Genomic DNA, 21,846 nt, shown 5'->3' with positions numbered 1-21,846 from the left:
ATTTGTACGTACCTGTCGTGTGTCCGTTATATCTGCAATAGCATCTGTATATATACTTGGTTCCTCGCTGTAGTGTTCCAAAATGAAGTCGGAGAAAGGATCAATGAAGTTGATTTCTTTTGTTTCTTTCAATCCCAGCGGAATCATAGGCATTATGTTACCATGTCTGCAAAGAGCGAAAACATAGCAATTTAGAGTGGAACAAAATATACGCCTGCAAATAATTGTTCTATATTTATGAAATGCAAGGGTAAAGCTTCAAAATTCATATATTATTGTCTCTTACGTAGAGTTTAACCAATTTAACGGTTATTTTCAATTTATTTTATTTTAATTCAAATGTACAATGAACTGAGAATTAAGAAAGAGAATCCAGAAAATATTACAGTGCAGAGGCTACTTCTTGTTAGTCGTATCAAAGGATGAGGGCAAAGGACCAAACTGGAAGCAGTTGTATTCGCAGCATTTTTGGCACGGGGAGTGAAAGGCAACTTGAAGACGTTAGCAGTGCAGATAGCATATGGAAAGTCCAGGAAATTAAACTCACGAGTTGTCTATGAGGCCGTGTCATAGTACGAGAGTGGTTCCATAAATAATGCACAATATGGTTTAAGCATATTTTACATGAACACCAAAATTTATTTACAAATGCTCTATATCATCTCTCTGGCTTTTGATGGCACAACGCCAGCGTTCGGGATGTGTCGGTTCACGGCGTCGTTAAGCGCAGCAGATGAACTGACCGGATAAAAAAGGTAAACCCATTCAAAGGAATCGGCAAGTGATTCATTGCATGGCACTAAAGAAGGAGGAGGAACGATTAAGGGAAGTGTACCGGATGAACTTACCTGGGATAGAAAAGCCAGAATGCCCATGAAGGAAATATGAATAAAAGCGTTCCGAGAATTATCTAAACCTCACCAAAAAATGCCTTAGTATCATACTGGGAATACACATACGTCGACTAAACTTCCACCGAGGAAAACTGCGGATATCCGCACACATTGTTTGCATTCCGTGGGTAGAATAATGAAACCTTCGTATATAGTCTGAGATAATGTAGTGGCGCAGGTGATAAATGGTACCTGCGCTATCTGAAGGAAGGCCTGAAACCAGGGGTGAAGCAGGAATCAGGAAGTCAGCCATTAGCTATGTTAGTGCGGCCAAGGGCGTTCCACTGGCCATACTGCCAAAAATGTTTCCGAGCAAATACTCACTCGTGAGGAGCAGGAAACCATCGAAGGCCTTGTCGTCAGGCAGATGTGCAAGGGATGGACTGCCAAACTTGTATTCACCGGGATACGCTTTCGACCAAGTCATATACTGGTGGACTGCGCGACGGAAGACACCGCAGATAAAAGCAGGAAGGAGCAGAACAGTCAACTTGTGCTGGGAATGATATACCAGGAGCACACATGGTGACAGTTTTTTTCCCAAAAGCCGCGACAATAGAGACGGAAGATCTCATGGACTTCTTAACGAAAATGAGGATCTCCAATCGCGATTATGGAGAGTCTTCAGAAGCAAGATGGAGGGTAAGGGCAAACTCTTCATGGCCGGATCTGGTATGGGAATGCCTCGAGAGATTGAATACGCTCAGCTCGTCCAACAAGGTCTGGATACTCTGGATTCCAGGGCATGTTGGGCTGGAAGACAATGAGACAGCGGACTAACTAGCCAAAGGAACAGGGACGCAATTACACGGGCCAGAACTCTTCTGTGGAATCGGAAACGGTTTCATAGCTACAACATTAAAAAGTGAAGAGAAATGGTTGAGGGAACTCTACTAGACGAGCCTACCAGGAATAGAGCAGTCCAAGATACTTATTGAGGGATATGCGCACAAAGGATTGCTTAAACTCACCAAAAAGAAGCTCCGAATCATAGTAGGAATTCTCACCGCTCACTATCACCTAGGGCACGGAAACCAGCATCTAGTAAGTACCTTCCAGCCTCTAAATACACAAGTACAACCCTAACGCATGACCCAAAAGTTGACCCCTTACAGGGCATATAACTGAATAACCAGAAGAAGACGGCTAAGATTAAAACAAGTGTATTTCTTAATAAGGCTCCTAACTACAAACTCAATATAGGGAACATACTGAGAAAATGGGCAAACAAGTCGGGAAACCAGATGCTGGACGCCTCAGGTATTGTGTATTTCTTATATAAAGACATTTAAATATGCTTTTGCCTCATTAGTGCGTCGTACGTAATATATACATATATTTTGTGAGAGTATCCACTGTCGGGTGATATTGAGATTCATAGCCTTGAATTTGCAAAGAAACGACAACTTTAACCTATTATAATTTTGTTAGTAATAGTGTGATGTCCACCAAATTTGGTAGGATCATGTTCTATGTTATAGCCTACGTAACTGGTATTTCGGAGCATACTTTTTCACCATTTTTTTTGTCAGATTTTTCGGTTGGGTAGTTTCTTAGAACGGGCCCGTTAAAGAAATGATCACTTTCGACCCTCCGTACTCCCCTCCTTTCCAACAAATGTCAAAACTAAGAACGGCTTTACTAACCCCCCCACAAAACCTTAAAAAAGCATTGATATAGTGCTCAGACCAAAGTGCGTGCCTTGCCAATGGAAAGTGGCCGAAATTAGAATAATTTCTAAACCAGGCAAGGACCCCGGACAAATTCGAATCGTACCGGCCAACATTGCTTTCCCCAACTACTGCCAAGCTACTTGGAAGGCTACTTCTGAAGAGAACTAACCAAATTATTTTGGACCGGAATCTCATGCCAAATCACCAATTTAGTTTTAGAGAATATCCTTCAAAATTCCATAGGCACACAGGATTATGAACCTGACTAAAAATGTAAAAAAAACTTTTCCTTTGATATTGCCCAGGGGCTCGATTAGGTGTGGCATAAGAGTATTCTATATAAATTACATTGGAACCACTCGGAAAAAGTTTCCAAAATTCTAAAATCTTATGCATCTGAACGATCGTCTAGTGTGAAATACTCTGCAGATACTCTGAATTGGAAAAAAAATTATTCTCGGATTCATCTTTATTAGCTTCTTCTTTTTCTGTTCCGTTTGGCGCTGGGATATAAAAGCCAGAAAGAAATTTAAACTCAACCAACATTGTGGTATCAGCACTTTTGAGGATGCTTGAAGTACCTTTCGGGGTGGGCATTGTTTGGGATTCCGCTTTGATCGTAGTTTGCTGTGAAAAGTTTTTTTTACTTCTTTTATTCAAAGTTTACCCTAACATATTGAGCTGGGCTCAAAAATACACTGGGAGGATCCTCTGCTTGTCGTCAGAGGCGACTAAAAGGGTTAGACATTTATGGGCTGAGCCCTGTGACCATCGAAAACGTCTTTTGGCTGGTTTTGGGAATATGTGTACACTACAGGTCAAGAGCACCTAGAATGGTCACTTCCTGGAACTTGAGTGAGAATTAGGGCAGTATAGCCTAGATATACTGGACCCGAGCTAAGTGAAATTGTGGGACTCTGGAGAGTACTCCTCTGCCTATTGCGGTACTGGGGTTTTGTACTGCCGGACTTTTCATAACGGATGCCGCAAGGCACGCTCCCCTGATTTAGGAGCAAATTTCGGACAGGGTTATGACGACGAAATTCCAGCCCGTGTTAAGAAGCATCACAATTGCACTAACAGAAATTTCCGATATAAAGAAGGACAGTTTCTATGAACAACTACATAGAGTGCAGGAGAGGGTTTCAAAAGATGACATTGTGATCTGAATGCCAGGATGGCCCGTGACAGCACCTTATAGGAACGGCGTCTTAATGACCGCAACAATAACGAGATTTCCGGATTTCTACAGCTACCACCAGGGCACATTTTCCGGACAAAGAACCTGCCACAAAGTTAGTTGAGTTAGTTGAGTTAAATGACAACGCACATCTAACTCATCGCGACCAGTGGTATATATAGGAGCTGCCTTCTAAATGTGCCCAACATAAGGTGGGCTGGTATCAGCCTCGAAAAGGACCCCTTCCGACTGTAACTTACATTCAGGAACGGAGCGTGGCCCCCAAGTTCGTTATGGGCCAATTCCGTGATCGCGCCGTCGTCTAGCGGTGGGAAAACTTTCCATGCTAGGCAAGCCACACAAACCCTAAGAACCCGCCCGGCACCAAAGGCGCTTTTGCCTAAGGTGCGGGTCAAATGATCGGCCACATTCCAAAAGGGCACCACAAGATTAGCTTATTATTCGCAGTATTCGCATACTCTCCGCTGTCGCAAAGACAATGGATAAAATAACCCTGGAATGCATCACCTCAAAACAGCTCGTTTTGGAGCAGTATGCAGTTTAGATCTTCATTTTACGTGCTCTTTATACTGAATCAAGGTAAATTCTCTGAGGAATTCGAAGTCCAAAATGGAGTTCGCCAGAGTTAGATTTCTCCGCCGATACTTTTCTTTTCAGATAATCCTGATGGAGAACTTAGGGGACTTCAATTGACTATGCCATCTTACCTCGATTACGCTAATGATGCTTGTTCTCTCACCGCCCTGTGAGCCTTGGCCAAATAGTTCTGGATTTTGAAAAAGAGTAAAACAAAGCCGAACCTCAGTCTGATCACTGTAATCTTTCGACATTTCTCGTGGAATATTCATCGAGTGTGGGATGTATTAATGAATCCTAGAAATTTCTTTCATTAAAACAACAACAGAATTGGTTTCATCAATTTATGGAAGTTCCAGGTTGAACATACTCGTATGCACACATACATAAACTCAAGAGCCTGTCATCTGGTGGAAGATTATTTTATTAAAAAGCAAACTAAATTGAAGCAGTTGCAACAAAAAAAATAATTTATCAATTAAAAATCAAATATTGTTCTTTTCTATGTAGCATTTAGGATGAGTCCAACTGCAATCGCACAAAATTTAATGTAGGAAGCTAGACGTGCGCATCAGGTAGGGTTTCAATGACCTTTCCGTATTCGAATTGATATTCAGACAACGATCTAATCGAATTCACGGCGACTTACTTGCAGAGGTATCTCCATAATGTGCGTACATACAAATCTGGCTTAACACTGTATTTATGTAATACCTTATGTGATTCATTTGCATATGTACATAGATAGCTCGAAAAAGTATGGCAAAGTGAAGCCCAGAGGATTTAGAAAAGCAATGAGTTCTTTATACCACAGTGAGACCCTCTTAAACTACAACTTGCGTAGGCTACGCAAACTACAGTTTATCCTCATCTTATTATTATTCATAGATGCAGATAAATATTCTCCCCTATAACGCATAGTGCAAAGATACATTCAGTTTGCCAATGCCAGAACCGTAATGGTACTGAAGTAGATGCGGTTTGTTAATAGCTAGAGATTGTTGCGTGACAAACAGTGAAGTTTGATACATTCTAGAAATATTGGATGGAGATGAGGTTTCAAGTTTGGAGCTTTATATCATGTCATTAAATGTTATCATCTTAGATGATAACTGATTTTTGAAACAACTAGCTTTCTCATTCCCGTTCAGTCAACCACATTTGTGGGTTGTCCAAGTATGGAATGAAATAATAACAGGAGCTTTCATTGTTCAACCAGAAATTGCATTAAATCAGAACTAGAGAAATTGGAAAAAAGTAAGAAGAAAGTAATAGCACGAAACTTGGTAGAATCATGCTTCATGTTATAGCCTATATTGCTGCGTGATTCGAAGATAAACTTAAGGGGGTTTCGCAGTTAATTACTTAAAATTATAGTAATATACTATTATTAACTTTATTTGAACAGACATCGGTATGGAAAGTATTTCGGAGCCTAAGCATCATATAGTGGAAGCCTCCTGATTTTTTTCAGATTTTTCGATTAGGTAGTTTCTGAAAATGGTCCGTGGAACAAATGGTCACTTTCAAGCCCTCATGCTCCCCATCTTTCCAAAAAATGTCAAAACTAGTACTGGCTTCGGAAAGTACTAACCGAGACCTTTTATTTGATACCCCACATGACTATATTTGGTGAAAAAAAATGTACACCCCCTTTTGCATGTATTCCCCCCCTTCCCTTTAAATTCGCGGTAGAATGACAATTCACTGTATGCGTGAGCGTTCACAGCTCCCAGAATAGGGAAGCAGGAAAACAGACATTGTCGTGTTTAAATGTCGTACTTGCGAACTCTGGGAGAGCCAACACATACCGGAGGGGAGAACTACAATCGGTAGTAGACCTCACTTTCGTCAGTGATACCCTTAATAAAGACTTGCAGTGGCATGTCAGCGAAGAGTACACACCCAGCGATCATCATCGTCTTCCAAACCTCGCATAGGAATTATATGAAGCCACTAAAAAGAATAACGATGAGCTGAGTAACTAGCAAATTCGATGCAGAAATGTTCAAGGAGGTACTTCTTGATGACACGTTATTATCAGGAAGTGCACAAAAAAAAGTTTTACAGGTCCCGGAAAAATTGCAGCGGACATGAATGTGTACTGAGGCTGATTCTGATACATGGGGTGGCGCCTACAGGTCAATAATGTCATCACTGAAAGCCAAACGCGCCACACCGATTACCTGTTCTAAATTGCTACAAAACGTAGTGGACACTCTTTTCCCAGGGGATGGGTACTACACAAATCTGCCAAAAGTCCATGTGAACCCCGACGAAATTACTGTAGTGGTAGAAGACGAAATTCTAGATGCAGCAAGGAATTTCGATGAAAATAAGACCGCAGGGCCAGATGGAATCCCGAATATTCCCCTGAAATTGGCAGCCAGGACAGCACCAGATATGTTTGCCCAAGCTTTTGCGGGATGCCTGAGAAAAGGAGAATTCCCCGAGCAATCGAAGCTGCAAGAGTTGATGCTTATTCCGAAGCCAGGTAAACCATTGCGAGATCCCTCCTTGTATCGACCTATATGTTTGGTCAATACCATTAGTAAAGTACTTGAACAAATATTATACAACAGGCTGCTCGCAGTTGCAGAAAAGGAAGGAGGCCTATCCGAAAAGCAATTCGGGTTTCGTAAGGGGAGATGCCATCAACATGGGCGCTGCAATACAAGATGACAAATGCTGCGCAGTGGTGACACTCGATGTAAAAAATACATTCAACACTCTAACCAAACGACAGGCTCCGAAGTACATTGTACGCATCGTTGTTGCAGTTCTTCTTAGGTATGTACGATGGAGTGTTGACGCCACGCCTTCCTAATGGCGTGGCAACCATTGGCTTTGCGGACGATATCGGGGTAAGAGTAGTTGCAAAACGCTTAGACGAGATTGAAATCTACGCAAATGAAGCGATATGGGATAACAATTCCCGGCTAAAAAAGTCCGGCCTCTATGATAAAATGTATGCAATCGGGGAGTCTAGCGTACTTCGACGGCAATTAGCACCGCATCCATCGCAAAATGGCAAAAGAGATGGAACGGGGCACAAACTGGCCGCTGGACCTACCGTATCATTCCACCCATTCGAAGATGGATTGAAAGGAGCCACGGGGAACTAAGATACGAGCTAACGCAGTTTTTAAGTGGACATGGAGGTTATCGGGCTTACATCGATTTGAACATGACGAGTCACCTTGCTGCCTAACATGTGGTAACGTGGCTAAAAATGTGTTTGTATTTGAGTGCCTTAGGTTTACGGCGCACCGAACTAGGCTGGAGGCGATCGCAGACAGGCGCTTAACACCTGAAAATATAGTGGATTTTATATTGGAGTCAACGAAGGCTTGGAATCAAGTTGTAATTGAACTGAAAATAATTCAGCAGGCATAAAGTACTGCGAAGAAAACAAGAAAAGGAGAAAACAATAATGAGCCGCAGTTAAGAACTGATCCAGCCTCACTATGCAATGCTTGTAGCAGTCCCGTGGGGAGAGTGGAAGAAGAAGGAGATGGTTTTAGTGAGTAGGAGTCTCACATAACTGCATGGCAAGAGCTAGGAGTAAGTTTTGAAAAAAAAGACAGACAGACAGTAAACCCTCATATCAGATGAGATATTGGAAAACATAATTTTTGGGAGGAAGAGTATGAAAGAGAATTAATAAAGGGTGCTTATGATAGGAAATTTTTAAAAATTGACAATGTAAGACTACTCTCCCTTGGGGATCAAATAGACGATTTTGAAACTATAGTGACAAGAGGATCTGGGGAAACAGATGAGTCCGACTAAGATTATCTTCGACAATCTGAATATGCACGGTCCTGGAAATCAGAGGATAAGCATGTGACTGATATTTGACCAGGAAGTTTAGGGCGTGACATGCAAGAAAGGCGTCTATACATAGGGTTTGGAGGAAAAAGGATCTGGTTGGAGATATATTTGGAACGGTCTTCGTTTTTGAAGATGTTAGAGGAAAGCGAAGAGACTCTGCATTCTTTTGCATCGAAGTATTTCGATTGAAGAATTCAGATGAGCTTCACCACAGGAAATGTCTTTCATAGAAGTGTAGAAGATGAGGTCATCCGCGTATCGGAGGATTCGGGTGAACTCAGTTGTGGAGTGGTTTTGAATTTCGGAAGCTTAAAAGCTTGTCCGTACTCAAAAGCTCCTTTCAGGTCTAGGGGACTGGCTATGACAGATGTCCTCCGTTTGATGAAGAATATCACTCTTGCGGACAAACAGTGTAAAAATACGCAATCGTTGGTTTGAGTCCATAAGTGGTAGGAAAAATCCTTTCGTAGATTGACCAGCCAAGGGAATGAATTTTGTCGCGCAGAGGCAAAGAAGTGGTTACTAGATATTATTCACTCCCTTTACATAGATTCGCAAACGGACGTGAATGCAAATTATATTGAACGCAAGAGCCGCCTAGCAAGTTCAGACCTAAGCCGGCCGAAGCATAACTAAATATTTTTGTTTTGGAGTTGAGGAAGTCCAAGAAATTCTCTGTTTTGGACTAGCATCTTAAACGAACATACATCGTTTTTGCGAATCTATATAAAGGGAGTAAATAGCCACTTCATTCATATTGCTCCCAGAACACAGGTTATGAGTTACCCGTACGCTGGACGAACAAGCAACTCGTACTTTTTAAAAACTGGGTCTAGCCGAAAACAGACCCCTTTGGAATGATGATGACAACAACTTTTAGAAGAATTATACTATATATACAACGAAGATAAGCTCTCAGTAAAAACACTAAGAAATAGACCGGCATGACCAAATGTTCCAATAGGCAATTTCAACATCGCCCAAATGAACTATTTCCTTTACAAGGGAGTCGGTTTTCTAGGGACGGCTATGAGAAAGAAGAAATTTAGACACAAATATCCGGAGCACTCCATATTTGATAGTGGCCAAATTGGCGACCTAGATTACTTATCGTCAATCATGATCACCAAACTATCCCAAAAACGAAAAGTGGTGAGCAGGAAACCATTGTAGACATTGTTGTCAACCAGATTTGCAAGGGATGGATTACCGAGCTTGTGTTCACCGGTGTGTTATATTGATAGACAGTGGAACAGAAAACACAGCGGAGTGGCTCAGGACTATTGCCACTAAATTGCCGAGCAGAGCAGAGCAGATTTGTCAGCATATACCATGATGTAATGATACATCAGCACCGCAGCGATGGAAATGACTGATCTCTGGAGGGGTAGCTGACGGATCCCTAGAGGCAATTAAACGCCGTAACTGCTTCATCATTTACAAATTTGGTTACATTATTGCGCATATGCACAGGGAGTAACTGAAGAAAGATATTTCGGAGGACTCGTCGGAGGGAAAGCCTACCGAGATCCCCGAAGAAATCGCGGAGAGCATAGAAACCGAGAGGATAGGATCAAGCAGGGAAGTGGACTTCCTGCCCACTGAGGAAGAGAAGCTGGACGACTAGACCTGGATCTTATAAGGATCAAGAAAGACACAAAAAAATGTGATGTCAGAGGGGCAGGATGACACTCCGGTATTGGAGAAGAGCCACTAAGATAGCCAAAGTTAACCTTCACTGTACAAAAGCTGTATCTGCCGTAATTGCAATTTCCAAGGAATAGTGCTGGCTATAGAACATTGTTTATAACGGGACAGATTCGAAACGACACCAGGATCCCACTGAAAGTCGTCGTTAGACTAGTAAGGTTCTGCTTCTCCTCCGCTGCGATGCCATCGCCGATCAGAAAATCTGGGGAAACACCGATACGAATCGAAGCGTTGAGTACCTTCTTGAATTTATCCTTAATAATAGACCAGAAATATATTACAGGGAATATGATATCATTCGTAATCAGCACCAAGCATGATTTACTAGACATAACTTTAGGAGATACTTTGATAAATGGAAGTGGTCAAGAAATAAATGGTATATAAGGAGTCCTCTATATCGGAATGCAGAATAATTAGGCTCGATATTGAGGGAAACTCCAGAGAAGAAGGAATAATAAGGAATCCACAGAGAATAGATTGGGGCTACTCTGGAAGTAGTGGAGGACCTTTGGCGCATTGGAGACCTAGAAATCATTTAATGATGTCTTCTAAGAGTGATAATGGACACCATAGCCCTGAGGTATATACAAAAAGCATGGAGGTGGGCAAAAGGAACCTTCTCACCCGAAATTTTTCAATCCAATTTTCCTGACATTATTTGTACTCAAAACAGTGACGAAGTAATAGACAACAATATTAGAACCAGCGTTCTTATGCGTTATTTCCTGCATGCATTCAACACACTTACCGGACAGGGCGGTCAATCGAAACTACCCTGACAGATCTGTAACGGGATGCAATAGAAACTAAAGAAATATCACAGCGTGCATTTTGGACATCAAAGGAGTGTTCGGCGACACATCGCACACAGAGATATGAGATGCCTCAAAGAAATGAGAAATATCCTGACCTGGATGGGTGGATGATAGATAAAAGTGCCGACAAGCGTCTATTGTGACGAACAGTGCCCACTATCACCGGTAATGTGGAGTACAGTTGTTGATCTAGCAGTAATAGCAAATACTGCAATACGGGTCCAGTGTTACGCTGATTACATCGTCTTATGGTAACTTGTAAAAGCAAATATGAGGATACCTTATATGACAAAATCCGAATTGGATTAAGAATTACTAGTTCCTCTTGCAGGAGGGCTAGGCTGCGCATTAACCCAGCCAGATACTAGACTACATGGCATGGAAGTTAAAAGAGAAAAGGAGGGCAAATATTTGAGAAATATACTAAACTGGAAACTATTTTGGAAGATACATATTGGGAACGTATATCGAAGAGCTAGAAGAGCTTCGATAACTTGTAGGCCCATAGCAAATAAGTAGGGTGCTAGGTTGGATCTACATCGCAAAAGTAAGGCCAATGATTACGCTATAGACAGATGTGCCCCCTTCAAGCTTCAAAAGAACTATAGCGGGCAGAGCATTGCTATTTTTAATGGCAGCCAAGCGGCGATCAAGACACTTAAATCCAACCAGGTTAACTCCCAACTGGTGTGGGAATGCCTTGAAAGACTGAATACGTTGGGCTGGCACAATAAGGTCTGGATACTCTGGGTTCCAGGCCATGTTAGGTAGCAAAACAATAAGACAGCATATGATTTGACTAGGAAGGAAACACATGGCATTACATTGAAAAATGAAGAGGAACGGCTGAGGTAACTGAGCCTGAGCAGTCCAGGGTGCTTATAGGGGGCACGAACCCAAGCGCACAAAGTAATGTTCAAATCCCACTAGAAAGAAACTCCGAATTATAGTGGGAACACTCATTGCTAACTAAACTATCGCCTGGGGAAACTAGGAATATCTGCAGACAGTGCCTGCAGGTTCTGCACAGAGTGTGTCGCAACCTCTATACACATTCTGGGACAGTGTCCGGCACTTTTGCAAAGTAGGTTGAGTGACCTGGACGAATGCTTATACCAAATGCCAAGTTGAAATACTTGGAATTAGGGAATATATTAAAATTCCTGACGGTTAAAAGCTCGCTTGACATACTATAGCTAATAGGAACACTATAAACAGTTAAAGGGGCGCAGTACTTCCTCAGAACGCAGCGAACCTTTCCTAACTTTTAAAAGACGAGGTCTCAAAGTTTATGATATCAGATGTCCACGGAAATTGTTGCTTACAGCATGTATCTGTTGTAAGTGCTTTGTGCCCCCTTTTAAGTTATGATATCACTTGGGCACTTGTTTTCAATTAATTTAAAAGCTTCACCTTTTCGAAAGTTACCAAATGCAATCTTGTACCATCAAATCAAACATTAGATTTTTCAGTTTCGCAGTTTTTGTCGCAAGAATGTTTGAGGGCGCTTCGTACCTAATTTCCAGAAAATTCCTTCTCATGAATCAGAATCATTATCATATGCGAGAAGCGTTACCTTTTCTATGTACATTGTGGGTGGTACTTTAATAAAATTCTTACAAAGGAGAACAATATTTAGTTCAGTGCGTACGCAAGATGCATGTATCTATTTGTCTTTCGCCTGTGAAACTTGAAACAGATAAGATACGTTTACATAGTTACACACTTCTCAGGTAATTATCTTGTTGATTCCAATTATTTTACATTGCTTTTGTGAGCATATGAACGGGTTAAAAAATGTTATCTTATCTTGTCTATTTTAGAATAGGAAGATGTAATCATGCATGTACACCAAAACAATGCCAACAACGTAGTAAATGTGAATCATGATGCTTTTATGATATTATCATGCGACCTCGGATCCATTTTTGTAATCCCCTTGATGTCTCGTGTAATATTATGGGCTTAAGTATTCTGACAACCAAAAATGTTTCTATCAAAATATTTACACAATTGTTAAAATACCTGTTGAGCTGCCTCAGTACTTAAAACTTTCATTATTTAGTTTCGTATGCTTGCTAGGAGATACTTGTTAGATAATTTAACTGGGTTGATGACCCCGCCCTAAACTCATAAATTTCGTCGGAGCCTAATTAAACGCGTACAGTAAGGAGTTCTAATGTCCTGTCAAATCCAAAAGAGAGGAACTTCCTCAATGTATATTGCTAATTCTATCTTGGAGTATGAAGCACAATGGAGATACATACATCTAAAATAATGCAAAGCTGCTTACAGCTAAGAGTGAAAATAGCAAAACAAAGCCAACGGTGAAACCGCAAATTGAGAGATAATCTATCTTTTCCGAAAATCTGCATAAAGATCATAACAACAAGCAGAACTACTTTCGTCATACCGTGCTTGTTGCTCAGATTTTATTTTAAGGAAATTGAATAAATTAAATTCGGTTACATTAAGCATTCAATTTACTTTCACACTTTCCATTTCGAACAATCTAAAGACTAGAAAAAAAAACTTAGATAGTCTGAGATACAAGGCAGCAATGGGTTTATAATTAATATTTAGTTTGTCAGTTCGGAGAAATATAATACATTCTCTCAAACACGTCACTCAAAATCTCGTGGAATTCATCAGGGAAAGAATCAAAACCGATCAATATAACGGTTTTGTTGTGTTTTTCTTTTACATTACCATCTCAATGATCCCAGTTGTTTTATTATAGTGAATTAATCATTTGGAAGATATTGCATGAATAAATCCAATATAGATGTGACCGCGGCATGAATATATTACTTTTGAAATGAGCAGCATTCAGCGCTGATTGATTTCCTGAGCTACTTTTCAAATATTCATGAATTCAAAAAGTATAAAAAAATGTAAAATAAAAAAATAAACGATCCATCCAACCAGTCTTGTGAATGATAGAAAAGGTGACGAATAGAGTAAAACACAATTAGAATTCCAGGAACGCAAGCAGAGACTTCTACTGCATAAACTGCTGAATCTAGTCAGATAAAAGTGCGCTCAGAATACAAACCTGCCAAACGAAATAAGTGGGATAGCAAACGCGGTCATGTGTCCGCGAAGGACTTTCGACAAATCAACCTCGCCTCTTTCGTGACCCTAGAGAGAACGTCTTTCTCTAAGTCCCAGAATGCCTACCTCAGAGGAAAATCCATGGACACCGCCCTCCACGTAGTTATTGGCATGGTTGAGCGACCACTACAATACATATAGTCCAGTCTGGTGTGGGATGTAGCTACTTGACCAGAGCTATGAGCAAAGGGCCGCTCAAGGGTGGTACCATCTCCTCGGTCCTGTGTTGATAGCGGTGGACGAAATTTTACGCATATTGAACTGAATTGAGGTTAAAGTAGTGGCGTATGCCGACGACTTGGTGATATTGACGTCAGGGAGGTTTTCCTCCTTAGAGTGACATCATGAAAGGAGCGCTGAGAAAGGTGTGCCTGTAGGCCAAAACGAAACTGATGTTATTCACCACTAAAACAATACCACCTCCAGCGACTAATTGAACAAAGATTAGTTCTTTCCGCCAATGCAAAGCATCTTGATGTAATCCTGCATCCGAAGCTAAATTGGAGATTGAACATAATAGTGGGAGTTAACAGAGAAGCTGTATAGTGTTTTATGCCTGCAAGTGGATGTTTACAAGGAAATTGGGTCTCCGGCCGCGAATGGTTCTCTGGATGTACACAACTGTGGTACGTTCCATCTTAATGTACGATTCTATTGTGTGGCAGGCGCTGAGCAAAAGTACAGTAGAACAAGCCTTAATAGGATTCAAAGCATAGGGTGTGCAGGTGCACACCAGGGCTTTGCAGTCATGCCCGACAGATGCTCTCTTTGTACTCCTGCACGTTCTCTCTAGAGCCTTAGATTCAACACCCTGTAGCGTGCTATCAATCTATGTGAGTCCGATTGCTGCACTGCCCAGTATAGTTACACCCTATACGAAGTACCTTGGGAACTTTAGGCATTCCCCACGAACTATGCCACACAGAACCCAAACTTTACGAGAAACGTTGCTGTGGACTTTCCAACCAGAGCAGAGTGGAAGACCGGAGGCGTGCGGTAGTCTTTTGGAGACAGTATTTTTCACCGAATCAAAGATGGTCTATGGAGTCGGTGCGGCAGTATTCGCGGATACTCAGTGTATCCGAGCCCTAAAGTCATCCAGTATTCACCAGTGTATTTCAAGCGGAAGTACTGGCAAAACTGGAAGCATGTTGATGGCTGGGGCATGATCTGAGCACCAAGTTTAACACAGCCATTCTGACCCAAAGGCAGGCCTTGAAACTTATTAATCAACGAAAATTAAAACGAAGAAATTAAGTACAGCTTTTGTAGCTACCTGGACAGGATTTACAATTTTTGATCCTGCTATGATTTTGAAATGTTAATTGATGACTTCAACGATAAAGTCAGAAAGGAAGTAATACTCTGGGGTAGTGGTTACAGTCGTGAAGAGAATTAACATCCTGTGGAGTTCGATATGCTTTTCACCCCTTCGTATTGATAGAGGGATATGAGCATCACCAGATGACGAGTCCTTGAACGAAATCAAATACAGCCAAAAATGTCGCTGAACAAGGATTAAACCTTGAAGCCCGGAACAAATGAATCCATCGGTGCAGATATGAATACAAGTCTTAACGTAATCTACCGATAAGTGCACAACTACCTACTATATATAATAAAAATAAATACCATGACCTCGGTAACTATATAAGTCGAACATGCCCTTTTAGTTGCGAAATCCAAGTTCTTACTCGAGATTAATCTCACGATACATAAAATAGGCTATCTCCTAAATACAAGAAAGTTATCGACTCCGTAAAGCAATATGGACTCGCTTATAGCATAGACGCGATCCCATAAGGTTCCATCATCCATGTAACCCTATTCTCGCTCTTCATAACAATTATCGCAAATTTGCGGGCACAGTATATGACCGGTTGAATGCAACATTGTATGTAATGCACAATTAGTGCCTCCGTAATGGACTCACGGTGAACTCTAGGAAGACTGGACTGGTTATTTTCACCAGAAACGTCAAGTGGGGCAGATACACGCTACCCAACTAAGCAGGGGCCTGGAAGCACAATATTCAGGAACAATATCAGAAACTTCACAGCATACCCTGGTCCTGCAGGACTGCGATAGATAAACCCTGGAACTTTCACCAAAACGGATTCGTTGCACGCATACAACCATGCATCGTCTGGAGGCCAAGACTGAACTTTGCTAACAGTAGGAAGCTACTGACGCAGATTCAAAGGCTGGCAAAGTATTACTAGAGCAATGAGTACTACACCGACCGCGGCACTCCTAAATTTAGCCCCCCCCCCCCTCCCGCTAATAACAGCGGCAAACATCATGTCCCTCCGCCTTTGAAAAGACATACTCTGCAGTAATCAACAAAAGAGAAAAATGGTCGATAAATGGCAACGAGTCTTTTGAGATTACAGACTTTATAATCTTCACCAACAGGTCAGTCATGAAAGACGAATCAGGCGCAGGGTTGTTCGCGGGAAATCCGGGTAGCATTATCAGCACTAAACATCAAGTTAGTGTAGAATTGTCATGAGATGCTGATGAAACTTGGCCGAGTGAACAAAACGTTTCTGTAGTGAGTAGCAGGGCACTTAAACAACTCTGACAATGAAGAAGCTGACAGACTGGCTCGCAGAGGTTCTGAATCCACAATGGTCTGATCAGAACCAGCTTTTGGCATCCGGCCATTAATTGTCAAGTATACTTTGAAGGGAGAAATTACAAGAATTCACGCAGTCGAATGGAGAAATTTGAATTCCTGCTGGCAGGTAAAAAAGGAATCCGGGGCCGTTAGAGCTGCATTTTTGTTGTCCCTTATAAAATGCTACATGAAAACCCTAGTAAGGTTTTTAACGGAGCACTGTTCCCTAAATATCACACGAAATAAAATGGAGCTGCCATTCGTATGCAGGCGCCAGGCTCTTGAGATCTCAGACGGAGATCCCTTGGTGAAGTTTTGTTCAACGAAGAGTCTGCACATCCTCTGTGGAGAATGTTCTCAGATTCGTGAAAGTCTGCGAATGCCATAGGCGAGAGAGTATAGGCAACTGCCAAGGATAGTATAGTAATAAAGATCTAAGTGTTTGGAACTACAGCACCCCCCACTAAATTAAACTAACTTACCAGAAACTCGGACGTCTATACCTTTGAAAGACCAACATATTCATTCCCAAGACGAACAAAAGAACGACGAGCTTTTATGGTATTCTAGCGAAAAAAAGGAAGAAAAACTCCACCCTAAGAAAAAGGACGGAAAGGGGACGATTTACCAAAAACTCAGAAAATTAGATCAAGTGCAACCCTAATGTTCTTTGTTAACCAGGCTCAAGAATGTTGGAGGGTCCTTTTGGATACTTTACGTCATCTACGAAACTTTTTATACGTGGTGCAATTGGATCTGAGGATCTAAAATGAAAACAACAATTCGTTGAAAGTCTGAGCATTAATATACTTTGCTAGACTACAACATTGATGCACGAATTTTAGTAAGCCCAGTGCCAGTTTTTGTATGTCCATATCATACCTTCTTGAGGAAATGTGAAGGCCGACGAGTGAAAGTCTCTGAGCGCCAAGTTGCCACTATAGGGCAAGTTGGAAGTTATGTTACGTTTCATTTTAACTTCACCTTAAGTGAAGGCATGACGGGCAACGTGTGAGTCAGTATCGCCATGGAGAATACTAACGACCTTCCTGGAAATTTTTCCTCTCCGATTCTGAATTACTCACATGAGTTTTCTTAATGTTTCACAATATTTATATGTAGAGCCGTAGAGAACACATCATATGCGAAAAATCCGGGCCCAGGGTAAAACTTAAACTGGCTTTCATATTAAAGCCTCTCCTCCTGGCCTCCGCTAAAAAAACTTCAGACCCAGGGGAATAATTTTCTCCCCTTGAAAGCCCAAAATCAGACATCGTAATCAAATTACCTACATTTTGTGTTTTTTTTTTAATTTTGCAATTGTTACATGTCTAAGTTTAGAAGTCCAAAAAGTTACCCTTTTCATCTGCATTACTGCAAAAATTTGGCACGATAAATCAGCCATTTCGGTTCAAACTTGTGGAGGGTGTTTTAGCAAACCATAAAAAGCAAAAGAGAGAGGTAATACAGACTTTTCCGCCGAACCTAATACTTATTTCTTAAATCTTTGTGATCGACTCGCCAAAAATTGAATGTCCCAGGCTCTCTTTTCATCATAGGGTAGGATGACCACCAGAGTATACTTACTATGGATCTGGCTAATATTTCTGCAATCCACTTGATGGACATTTCTATCAATTGTTTACTAAAAACGCACAATGGCACGAACTCTTCCTCCCGCGATAAATACACGAAAGAACTTCTTCCCCAACACTGGACCTCCTAGCAAGGCGTTGATGTTTATTTGAAAAAGAAGATGCAGCTACGCGAGGTACTTCCTCCTTCTGCAAAGATCCGTTGGTCCTACTTTTGAGACTATTCTCATATGTATATGTGTATGAAATGACCTAATATTGGATTATAACAGGCTAATTTCTCGGTTTTGCACTACCAATCATTGGTACGACTTAAAGAAGGACGCCCCCCCCCCCCTCCTTCTTACCAATAAGCTTGCCACTGACAGGCGAATAACCTTTTTTTTGCGGGCCATAATTCTTTAACGGAGTTAAAGAAGGTAGATCTTTCTCTTCCTCTAACATACGCTACGAGTTGGCAAATCAAACTACCCCGCCCCCATTTAGAGCTCTACAGCTCTTTAAGGGGAACAACTGCAGCAATTTTTCAACAGGCTTCCAAAAAGAGGACCTCTCGCTTCTCCTTCCGTACTTCTTCTTTTTTCTTCAGCCTTTGTCCCGTTCACAAGCGGGGTCGGCTCGTCGTGATCGATTTCCCCATTTGGCTCTATCGAATGCCTGATCTGGGTGCAATCTCGAGGCTTTTAAATCCCCATCCAGCGTATCAACCCACCGTTGTTTAGGTCTGCCTTTTGGTGGTTTACCATCGGCTTCGATGCTCAGACCAATCTTGGCAAGTGAATTCTCGTTTGCACGAATTGCGTGAACATACCATCGAAGACGCCTCTCTCGCAACTTTTCCACGATCGGTGCAATCCCATATCGATCGCGGATATCCTCATTTCGGATGTGATCTAAACGTGTGACGTCACTAGTCCAACGTAGCATCTTCGTCTCCATTACCGTAAGACGCCGTTCATTGTCTTTTATGGTCGGCCAACACTCAGAACCATAGAGAGTGACTGGACGGACGACATTGCGGTAAATTTTAGATTTGATACGTTCGTTAATACGTCGATCACAAAGAACTCCAGTTGTGGAACACCACTTCATCCAGGTTGCGTTAATGCGTGAAGCAATTTCATAACGCAGTTCTCCATTGGATGATAGCGTTGACCCGAGGTATTTAAATCGCTCAGTTCTGGGCAGTTCACTGCCGCTGACAGTGATTGTGCCTGTTTCATGGGGATCGGTCGTCAAAAATTCAGTTTTGTTTAAATTCAATCTGAGACCGTGTTGCATGAGGCGATCATTCCATTTTTGAACAAGTTGCCCGAGATCATTTTTGCTATTAGATGCTAGGAAAACATCATCTGCATAAAGCAGTATGTAGGGCACTGGACGTTGGATATCCCGTGTGACGGTGTCCATAACAAGAACAAAAAGGAGTGGTGAGAGGGCGTTTCCTAGATGAACACCAACAGAAACACGAAGCGGTTTTGATACATCCGCCATACTTCGAACTTTACTTTTCGGATCATGGTAGAGCAATTGAACCCAACGCACGAGTTCTTCTGGCACGAAGTGTTGTCGTAAAGCATACTAGCCCTACTCATTTCGGGGATGGGGTTCAAAATTAAACCATACCGTATTCACACCAAAATAGGCCCACTAAAGAGGCCATAACGCTCAAAGAAGGATGGAGTTAACGACCGCAATTCTTCAACGGGGTTGCGAGGAAGATCTTTCCCATTCTCCTGCATACCCTCTCCATCCGGTGATAGTGTTAAACATTCCAATACCACCACGATGATAATCACAGCAGAGGGGTCTACGTAATATTCCCACCTTATAGGGATGGGCATTTGCTCTTAGATGTAACAATTATATAGTTTTGCTACAAATACACAACCTATTTTTACGATGATAAATCATCTAAGGAATTATTGAAACTGTAGCATTTATTTCCCATATAGAATCGATCCAGCGCAAACCATAATCGTAAATAAATAGCAAACATCTAGCATGACATGAAATCTACCTAGAAAGTCACCAGAAACACTAAACATAGCTATTAACCCCTTGAAATTTTCCCTTGCAGCTTTGCTTCGCTAATGCTATTCAAATTGTTTCTCAGATTGTTCTTTGCTCTACTGCTCATAACCGTTTTAGAACTGTCCTATGTTATATAACACGTATTGCTGGCGCTACAAAATTTTGTGTGAAACCCTGAAAGGCGTGACATTGACAGGGTTAATCAAGTATCTAGAAATGTACTCGAAATTCCAAATACTCCCACTGGCTTTGATCGGTCGGCATTTTACAAGCCATCAAAGCTATCTTTTTACTTCAATTTTAATGGCAAATGTATGTGCTTAACTTCTGGGTGGTCAATAGTGTAGTAAAACGTGTGCAAAATGGGTATTGAATCGAATTACTGTAGGTTCTGTATGCGAGACATAAAAGATGTACCCTCAGTTTTGATGCCATTATTATGATCTATTGTTTATAAGAAAATGCAAAAGATAAATTACAAATTTGAAACTATTATGCTCATTGTCAACAAAACGATTGAATATAATGGAGGATCAACAATTTGGTTAAGCGGCACTTTTAATAAAACATTCCCTTAAGAAAAGTGAAACCAATTTCAAATATTCACAGGTCAACCATCGAGAAGTAAAGGCTCCTAGTTCCTTTAAATAATATTTTTATTATCTAGTTTTTTAAGGCTTTGTTTGTAAGGCAAACCCTTATTAAAATCGATTTAATGATTGCCTGTCTGCCTGTCACGCGCACTTTTCTCAGAAACGGCTATACCGATTGGCGCAGAATTTGGTAAGAAGTTTGAAATTGGAACGCCCATACGTCCAGTAAGTTAAATCTTTCTAATTTGAATTTAAGGGGGTCCTCATACATGCAAAAAGAATGTGTACATTTTTTTACACCGAATATAGTCATGTTGGGTGTCAAATTAAGGGCCACGATTAGTGCTTTTCAAAACGACTCTTTATTTTGACATTTGTCTGAAAAGCGGGGAGTTGAGGGAGTTGACAATGATGATTTCTTTAGCGAGCCCATTCTCAGAAAGTACTCAACCGAAAAATCTAAAAAAATCGTGAAACTGTCTTTACAGAGCGTTCAGGCCTTAAAATACTCTTCATATCGACATCTATTAATGTTAAGTTAATAATACAATAGTATATTAGTATGATTGCCTAGAAGCCCCCTTAAATTTATTCCAGATTCATAAATGCAAATGTCATAAATGTCCCCAAGTTTGACCAAAATCGTTATATTATTGATAAAGCTGTAATAACTCCAAGTCATCTTTCCTGTGCAAATTTAGTGCAACCCAAAATACTAAATATCAATATATAAATATACGTATACATTACGAGCTACGTACAAATGGGATAGTTTTGCACTTACAAAAGAAACCAAAACATACGTCAAGCTTCCGGTTTCCAACTTGTTTATGTTATTATTCCAATCTTTTCTCGAGAATACATTTATAAGAGAAATATTGAAAATACTTGTTTAACAAGTTTAATCAAAATGCGCCACAGTCCTTCTATACACCGACGAATTTCTATTTATTAAGACATAGTTAACAATAGTTATATATAGAATCCAAAATAATTAACTTCGATGCTAAAACCTATATCCCCCCCCACATTGAGGAGTATATGCTAACAGTTTACCGATTTATCGCAATCAGTTGCCGATAACTTCAATTATCTCTAGCGAAAATTCGACGCGGTAAATTATACAATAGATAACATCAAGCAAGTCGTTAAGATAGAAGTTAATCAATGGGAACGAGGGTGAGG

At 41.0% G+C, this 21,846-nt stretch overlaps 1 protein-coding gene across 6 annotated transcripts in view; it reads right to left on the bottom strand.

Moving 5' to 3' along the window:
- LOC119657546 (rhophilin-2) overlaps positions 1 to 21,846 on the bottom strand; it is a 169,219-nt gene that overhangs the window by 9,349 nt on the left and 138,024 nt on the right. For all 6 annotated transcript variants that reach the window (XM_038064496.1, XM_038064493.1, XM_038064494.1 and 3 more), the window contains one exon: positions 13 to 166. In XM_038064496.1, coding sequence (XP_037920424.1) covers positions 13 to 166 — 154 coding nt within the window. The remainder of the gene's footprint in view (positions 1 to 12; positions 167 to 21,846) is intronic.

Source organism: Hermetia illucens, chromosome 5, assembly GCF_905115235.1.
Source record: "Hermetia illucens chromosome 5, iHerIll2.2.curated.20191125, whole genome shotgun sequence".
Taxonomy (NCBI): Eukaryota; Metazoa; Arthropoda; class Insecta; order Diptera; family Stratiomyidae; genus Hermetia; species Hermetia illucens.
Note: the sequence above shows the minus strand (reverse complement) of the source record. Positions and strands in the feature narration are given on the sequence as shown.